Source organism: Rhagoletis zephyria, unplaced genomic scaffold (genome assembly GCF_001687245.7).
Source record: "Rhagoletis zephyria isolate East Lansing unplaced genomic scaffold, Rhagoletis_zephyria_1.1 Rzeph_scaffold_00841, whole genome shotgun sequence".
Lineage (NCBI taxonomy): Eukaryota > Metazoa > Arthropoda > Insecta > Diptera > Tephritidae > Rhagoletis > Rhagoletis zephyria.
In genome coordinates, this window is record NW_016157925.1 from 174,461 (window position 1) to 183,484 (window position 9,024).

General features: G+C 32.6%; 1 protein-coding gene across 8 annotated transcripts in view; it reads left to right on the plus strand.

Moving 5' to 3' along the window:
* mtd (TLD domain-containing protein mustard) overlaps nucleotides 1-8,502 on the plus strand; it is a 164,824-nt gene extending 156,322 nt beyond the window's left edge. For 2 of the 8 annotated variants that reach the window (XM_017614502.1, XM_017614504.1), the window contains 3 exons: nucleotides 5,623-5,744; nucleotides 7,896-8,055; nucleotides 8,133-8,499. In XM_017614502.1, coding sequence (XP_017469991.1) covers nucleotides 5,623-5,744; nucleotides 7,896-8,055; nucleotides 8,133-8,306 — 456 coding nt within the window. In that variant the 3' untranslated portion in view covers nucleotides 8,307-8,499. Of the gene's footprint in view, nucleotides 1-5,622; nucleotides 5,745-7,895; nucleotides 8,056-8,132 lie in introns of all 8 variants that reach the window. The other 6 variants (XM_017614503.1, XM_017614509.1, XM_017614507.1 and 3 more) reach the window with 5 other exon arrangements.
* Nucleotides 8,503-9,024: the final 522 nt, after the last annotated feature.

Below are 9,024 nucleotides of genomic sequence, written 5' to 3' on the forward strand. Positions count from 1 at the left end.
TCATGTTATGTTGTGTTATGTTATGTTATGTTGTGTTATGTAATGCTATGTAATGATATGTAATGTTATGTTATGCTATGTTATGTTATACCGTGCTAAGTCATATTATGTTATGTTATCTTATGTTATGTTATGTTGTGTTGTTTTGTGTTGAGTTGTGTTATGTGGTGTTGTTATGTTATTTTATGTTATATTCTGCTATGTTGTTCAACGCATTTCACCTCAATTCAGTTCAATTAACTCAACCCGGCTCAACTCAGCCCACCTCAGCTCCCCTTATTTTAAAAGGTTGAATTTCAACCGCTGGGCGAACACTAGTAGTTATTTATTTTAAACCAAAAGATTATTGTTTACATAACATATTTCTTGTACATATGTGTAAACAAACATGACAGCTGCAGGAGAAGAGTTGCATTTCCTTTTAAGTTTTAAGTGCTCTTTTCGTATCTACTGGATAATATAGTAATAATAATAATAATAATAATAGATTGGCGCTTACTCATATGTTAGTGTTTGGCCGAGCTTCTCCTCCAACTTGTGGCGTGCGCCTTGATGTTGTCACACAAAGCGGAGGGACCTCCAGTTTTACCCCGACTCCGAACGGCGATTGTATTTTTATGAGAAGCTGTTTTTCTTGGCAGAAATACACTCGGAGGTTTGCCACTGCCTGCCGAGGGGTGACCGCTGTTAAGAAAAAACCTTTTTCTATATTTTTTTTACGATGTTGCTTTGACCAGGACTTGAACCCAAGTGCTGATGAGTGGAAGCGCGCACTGCTCACCACTACACCACAGCGGCGTATCTACTGGAGGAAATATTTTTTTTTTATAATCATGGTTCTGTTAAAATTTCCTAAAATAATTTTTGGAACAGGCCAAAAGTCGCACTTAGTTTTGGAAAAGGATAAAAAAATCAAAATTTTGAAAAAGCCGGATCAAAGGGTATTGGCTCTTAAAAACCCCAGTGGGAAAATATAATGTATAATAATCGAGAAAATAATCAGTAAAACAACCCTCTGTGAGTGCCAGGAGGAGGGTTGTCACTCTAATTGGGCTTATTCTAACATTTCACTAAATAAAGTGTCTGTTAAACCAACTTCTGTTCCGGCTGCAACTGTAGAGACTCGATAGTTTCACTTTCGCATATTGAAGCTGAAGTAATTAAATAATAAAAAAAAACTGTTAATTACGTTATCCATTAGTTAGAAATATCAAAACTGCGCTTATTTGTCATTTAAAATGGTGCAATACCTCTTGATTTGTTTTTTATCTTTAAAAATTAAAAAAAAAACACTTAAGACAAAGCAATGAGTAATGCCCCATTTTTACTAGGCATTAAAATGATAAAAAAAAGTGTGCCATTTAAAAACGTGTGCCATGTGGAAATGAATTTTATGACAATTTTTCTTAACGCAATGGCGCAGGTACTTTTTAATGCCCAATTTTGTCATTAAAAGTTTTGTCATTTAATGCCATGCGGAAATCAATTTGTGGGACAGTTTTCAAAGACAAGCATATTTAGTTAATCAGAAATTTGAGCGTCTAATTTTTCGAAACAATTCTGCTCCAAATTCTTATAAAAAGGCTACAAGAACTGTTTTCTTTTACCAAAATGCTCTAAAGTCTGATTTTTAATACTTTTTCAAATATCAAAAAAGGGAAGTATTTGGTCTCGTTACTTTTTTACCTTTGATTACAAAACCGACATTGTTTTGCTCTGGTATCTAAAAAATAAAGCTTTGCATCGAAATTTCTAAATTTTCCATTCCCCTTGCAACGATTTTATGACAATTCGTATTATAAGTAATTCGGCAAAATATTTGTGATTTCTCTTGAGAGCTGCCAATAGCCCTTAACCCCTTACTTATATACAAGCCCACCATAAATGGGTGTCTAACAACCATGCGGGGGCGTTAACTGAGGCTTGTCGTTGAGCAAAGTCGTCGTCTTTACCTATTTTCATATAAATTGGTTTTGGAAATCAATTTAAATTCCATTTTCCCCTCGGATTGTTCTGATCAACTGGCTAAGTAGTAAGTGTATTTTGTATAACCGTTTGATCCTAATTTAAAAATAGTATACTTTTCCTCCCATCTTCAAGCTGTTTGTCCAAAAAAAAAATCTCTCAGTTTTCAGCTAGAACCACTTGATAGTTGTAGAAAACGATGCATCTATTATGCATTTTAGGAAAAATTTGTTTTCTATACAAACCTTTTCAGCGTTGCATTATCCTCAGTGTAAACATGACTCAAGATTGTTTACGATATTATAATCAATTGTACTCCTTCATAAGGCAATCAATTTTCTTAAGTAAATATTTTGGAACCACAAGCAAAGAGTGCCGCAATAAATATTTACTCTTTACTTAAGTTGGCAAAGGCCGTTTGACAAATTACTTTTGATTTTCTTATAATGACAAAGAAGATAGTTACTGAAGTGGCGCTGTTTGTAACTGCTTACATGCAATATTGCTTACAGAAAGATACTTACAGCTATCAAAAAATATTTGAAATACTTGTAAGTATTTTTTTTTAAGTACCATTAAGACAGCGCACTAGAAACTAAAGTGTCCAGCCACTTGTCAATAGCTCTCACATTACAACATACTTTTGTACCAACTTACATTTATATTAAAAAATAAATAAAATAACAGTTTAATTTTAATTGCAAAACAACTATGAATATTGTGAAATACTTGCACACTATTGGTATTTTATTACCAAGCGCACTTACTACATTGTAGATTCACTTTTATTTACTACTAACAATTTTATAGTAGTTATTCGCTTGATTACACTAATCGCTCTCAATTTATTCGCTCACTCGTCGCTTGACGGCACATTTTTCGAAATATGTAGCAAGAACAACCGTTTATTGCACAATTTTCTAAAATTAATATGAAATCTAGCATGCCAATGTGTACATTAGACCGTACTACCGTGCCAATCAAACAAAAAAACACGCTGCACCCCCCTGAGTCTTGAAGTATTTTTACAAGGCAATTTTTAGAACAATATTTTTTGCCGGGCTTAGGGGTGGGGTCGGCTTTTTACAGTTTTCGGAGTATTTTGGCAATTTTTTTTTTAATAGTTCTATTGAAAAAAGTTATTATGTTTTAATAAAGTAAGTAGGATGGGTACGTTAGGGTGTTACGCATGAAATCTGGCGGGTAAGTACTTGAACCGGGTACTTGAGGTCAAAGAACTTTGTCTCCTCGAAACAAGAACATCGATAAAGCACACTTTGAAATACCAAAGATATGATGAAAAATGTAAAGACAACCCCTACATTCGGCAATAAAACAATACATACATACATATGTATATGCTACCGTCATTAGACCATTATCTATGAAGGCACCCAGCAATCGATCGATCGGTAAACATTTAACCTTTTCATGCACTCAGCTCATCATTTACTCATGGCCCTTTTGTCATACATATTGTGCAAGATTTTCTTTCAAACCTACATACATAAACACCAATTCGCATAACGCGCTGCAGTTGACATAATTTTTACTGTTTTATTTCTCTTATTATATTTTATTTAAATATGCATTTATCGATATATTTTGTTTAACTTAGTTATGCACTTTTCTTTACTGTCACCAGCACCTACTTGGAAAAAAGCCACTGACGAAAGTTAAAAGAACTACACAAATATTGTTATGAATATTTTCATGATAACCCCAGCCAGCAGAAAAACGCACTTTTTGCCGAAAGTACAGTTTTCGTACATTTTTTGTTTTCGAAAAATGTCATCATCTTATTTAAAAATAATAATTTTAAAACATTTNGTTTTCGTACATTTTTTGTTTTCGAAAAATGTCATCATCTTATTTAAAAAAAATAATTTTAAAATATTCGTTCAAACTGAGCATTTGAAAACATGTATACATATTCGTCAGTAGTTGAGTGTGCAGAGAAGTGTGCTACTATTTCTTAGCTTTCAGGAGGTCCCAGGTTCGAATTCCGTCAGAAGCAACACATTAAAATTAGTTATTCAAATTGATATAATTGCTGAATGTTAAATTTGTTTGGTTTCCGAAACTATGAAAAAGTTTCTGTGACGTTCATAATGAAATCGTTTTCAACGAAAAATTGTATCAGACAAATTTCAGGAAAATAGCCGAAAGCGCATCCGTTTTACAACCATTTTCGATAGTTTTCTGCACATACGTTTCGGATGAACACTTTAGTGGGAGAATTGATCTGAAAAACGTCCGAAAACAGAATCGGAAAACGGATGAAACATTTTTTATACGAAATTGTTACCAATTTTGGATACGTTTCCGGATATTTTGCTGGCTGGGATTACTTGTGCATACATGCATAAATATTTATGTGTGTTAAGCCGGTTAGTGTTTCGTATGTGAATATGTTATTAGTTTTTCTTAAGCTTTCACTGAATACTGACACGCACATTAAAGCACAAATTCAATTCTACATTTTTTATTTACCGAACGAATACGAAATTTTTTAGTATAGGAGCAAATCTCACGGGTTGTTTTTTTTCCTTTTCGGTGTCACTTCCTTGTTACGCCAGAAAAAAACGCTTCTTGCGTTCATTTCAATAAATGGAGTTCCAGAAATAAATACCATAAAAAATAAATCAAATACACATACAAAATCGTGGAATTTGCTCATATACGTACCTGTAAACTGCGGATAAGCTGATGGCAGAATTTCGCTCGCTTGCTTGGGGCAATTCCTGCAATGCCTTTCAACTCACCACAGTCCTTCGAAATACCAAAGCCTTTCGTAATACAATTTTCAATTCTGCAACCATAATTAATTGAAAGATCATTTAACGAGGAGGTCTTAGCGTTATTCTGTTTGTCTTTTAGCAATAATTATTATTTTTTTAGCAATAAGCAAATGAAATACATTTTCTGCCACCAGCTATTTATTTTTAGTTAATCTAAAATTTTAATTCCCTTTTTTATATTAAACAGATTATGCGCCAATTTTGAATAATATTCATTATAATTTTTTGGTACTTACATTTCACTTCATGTAAATTTATTTACTAAAATATTCAGTTTTCTTAAGTAATTTCTATAGCAATTCAATCAACTTTTAAGTTGTAGCGTGCAATAAAAATTATTTATTCATATACAAGTATTTATATAGGTTTATCATAAAATCATTTACCTAAATCTATTTTAGTTTCAGTTTTTCTTTCATTTTCAATCAATTATTTAAACAAAATGTATGATATTAAATAATTTTCGAATTTCTGTTGTAAAAGTTTTTGTAAAGCACCAGCAATCATTACCAAATCAATAGTAGTTATTGTACTATGTATTCACTTAATAATCACGCAATAAATATTTATTATCCACCTTATTATATATGTATTTGTGATATTTGTATATCAGCAAATTGTTTCACTTGATTGATTAATTAAATTGAATTGAACTGAATTGATTGATTGATTGACAATGTAATTGTACATACCTGTATTTGATTTGCTAGGTTATGTTTACTTCTTTCTTCCTTATTGAACAAACAAAAAATCGAAGAAACCCAACACACAGACTTATGTCTTTTTTTTACATTTTATTGAAGAATTTACTAAATGTCGTTTTGGTTTAAATTTTTCTCCTCCTTCCACGCTATAGGTATTGTCTATGAGCACAGATGATTACCGCAAGGCTTCATTATTTGCTACCGGTTCCTTTGACCTGGACTTCCCCATACCAGATCTAATTGGCACAACAGAAATCCTCACAGAAGAGCATCGGTAAGTTGTGAAGTAATATTTTATAAGTAGTAATAAATTCGAATGCAGCACTTTTCTATAGTTATGTAGCCGAACAGTGGGTGTAAAGATTTATTTTAAAACTCAAAAAAGAAAAGCATTTTAACATCTTTTTTAAAAAGTTGACAAATATTTGATATCCAAAGTCTCGTCAATTACTGTTTAAATAGTCTTAAAAAAAAAGAATGAAAGTCATTTATAATTATTGAGCTAAGAAAATGCCCTCTCTTGAATTCTAAATCGAGATTCCGTTTCAAGATTCTGGGGATTTTGTGTACTCATACTAATTTCCATATTTTATATAAACCATGTAAACTGATACATAGACTTTTCGAATTAAAAGTATGTATGTGTCTAGGATTTCTTCAAATTTCATTTCTGGAAATATGTTTAAAATGCTTTCGAAGGAACTTACGACAGTTCCGATTATTTCCTCTCGACTTGCTGCACCTATTAAAGGGAATCGGATAAATTAGACGACTTTTCCTGTTTTTTTTTTTTGTAAAAGCGGGATTAAAAAGGAAACCTTCGCAAAGCGTGTTTTATGTCTTTCTCGCCAATATTTTTCAGTAGTCAAAACTAGACAAAAACAAAGCTTCCCCGATTCCCATTAGCACTATAGTCTATAAATATAAGCTCAGTTTAAAAAACGAACCTAATCAAGTTTAAAGTACGTCTATCTTTTCTATTCATATTTTAAATAAAATTAATAACAAAAACTACAAACGAATGATGTAACTTTTTTAGGTACAATCTGTCTCATTTAGGTGCGTTTATTTTATGGTATTAGGTACAATCTGAAATTTCCATTTTTCATCCCTGCATTACACTGTTCGGCAGTCGGCTGGGGAATTTACGACACCAAGCTTTTCGGGAAGTTTGGATTGTATACAGAAGAGTAATTGCTCAGTTTTCCCAGGTTGGCGATTTTAAGGGTTTTTTTCAACTTGAAGTTTATGGTCGCAGAGTAGCTATTTAAACAATTATTGAATCTGCAAATTCATGTTTGCAAACAAAACCGGCCGCTGGGTGCGATTTGGTGCTCTTTGGTGGAAAAAAAACATGAAGGAATATTGTTTAGAAGCATTGTTGAGAAACACTGTTTGCACTGTTCCTTCATGTTCCTCCCATGGTTTTTTTGCATCATAGCGCATCCAGCGGTCGTTGTTGAAAAAAATAAATTGCACTTTCAGATTCCTCGGACCACAGAGCCCTCGGACCACAGAAGCCCCTAAAATTTCCATTTAAATTACTTTTAATTGTTTAAATGCTGCTCTGCCACCACAAAGTTCAAATTGAATGAAAAAAATGCTGAACTGTAAATGCTAACAATGTATTTGTTTACTAACATGCCGCCTATCATGGAAAAACAAAATAACATGAAATGTCATTGGGACAAATAATCAAAATTTTAATTTGCATCCCTATCTGATTTCATCGGCAATAAAATCACTAAAATTATTCAATTAGCTGTGCACATTTGAAAAACCTTTATTTGAATTTTTAATTAAAACGGCAATATTTGAATGACGTATGTGCAAACACACATACATGTACATATACATATCGACGTTTAAAGTACAAAACCGCATATCGTCATTCTGCAAAACCGCATAACTGACATTTTTTGGCAAAAATTGGATTTGCTCACACAAGCTCTTGGCTCATGCCTTATCCATTCGTCCTTGAATATACTAGCTAGAAATGCGATTGTTTTATAAAAAAGAGAATCATTTTGAAATATGAGTGTTCTTACACTCTAGAAAATAATTTATGCTACCTCACATACGCGGTTTTGCATTTTTTTGATGTGCGGTTTTGTACTTTAAACTACGATATGTACCTTCATATGTATGAATGTACATTTGTCACGAGATTGTATTGAAAAAAACCGGTTATTATAATTTGCATAAGCAAGTGCAAGCTTACTAACAAACATAAATTATCCAATTCATTGCGGCATCAATGCGCTGAGCTTTGACAAAATCAGTTTATTAATGTAGTTACTTAAATTTAATTAGTTATTAAAATAAAGTGCATTGTAAATAAACAAATGCCGTACCATTTGGTAACATGTTACAGTATTACTTACTTACATACCCTTATTTTTGTTTTCGTTTTTTTTTTTTTTAGTGAAAAACTTTGTGGACACCTACCCGCACGTGCTGAAGGCTACTCGTGGTCATTGATTTTCAGCACATCCCAGCATGGTTTCTCGTTGAATTCACTTTACCGAAAGATGCAGAAACTCGAAAGTCCTATACTAATTGTTATACAGGACACAGATAATAATGTAAGTGACAAAAAATTAAGGTTTTTTTTATATATGTAAGTACGAGTATCATTAATTGTTTCTCTTTCCTCCCATAGGTTTTTGGCGCACTAACATCCTGCTCGCTACATGTGTCCGATCACTTTTACGGCACCGGCGAATCGCTGTTATACAAATTTAATCCCAGCTTTAAAGTGTTCCATTGGACGGGCGAGAATTTATATTTCATTAAAGGCAATATGGAGAGCTTGTCGATTGGTGCTGGCGAGTAAGTAGAGTATTTCATTTTAGAAGATTTTTATTTTTTATTTTTTGAAGATGGTTTGTTGGGGCTAGTTAATGTGCAAAAGAAAATTTTAAAAATAGCTTATAAAAAGAGGAAATTTATAAAAGAGGGTTTGGGAACTAAATTTTGAAAAATATACAAAGTCGGACATAAAATAGGGTCGCGGCAGCTTACAAAATTTTGGCTATTGTTGTGCTTTTGTTTATTTAATGTTTATATTTTTTTTGTAAAAGTGTAGCTCGTTATCTAACAAAAGCCATGTAAGTCTAAATTTCGAACTTTGTACGAAATTTAAAAAGAAATCTACGAAGTCTTTGTATGTATGGAGTTTTCCTCCCTGACTGGAAATTTACTTTTATTACGCCAATCCTTAAAAGTGGTAATACAAATTTTATTGAGAATTGCAGATTGATTTCTAAGCTTACCGCTGCCTTAAAACTGATTGAGTTCATAGTTAAAGACAAAATGCACTTTGCTGTTAAAAATTTATTATGGGTTCATTTTGGGTAGTAGATCTACCAATTTAACTGCTTTTATAGAGGACTGTTTGGAAACTATTCAAAAGGGATTCCAAGTTGACGCTATATGTGACCTGGTCTACGGAAAGGGGGCTTAGGTGTCAAAAAATCAATTTTCACTTTTTGGTTGATTCGGATGGAAGATGAGATGCTTTTTCACGTGGTGAAAAGCAGAAAATCCTAACT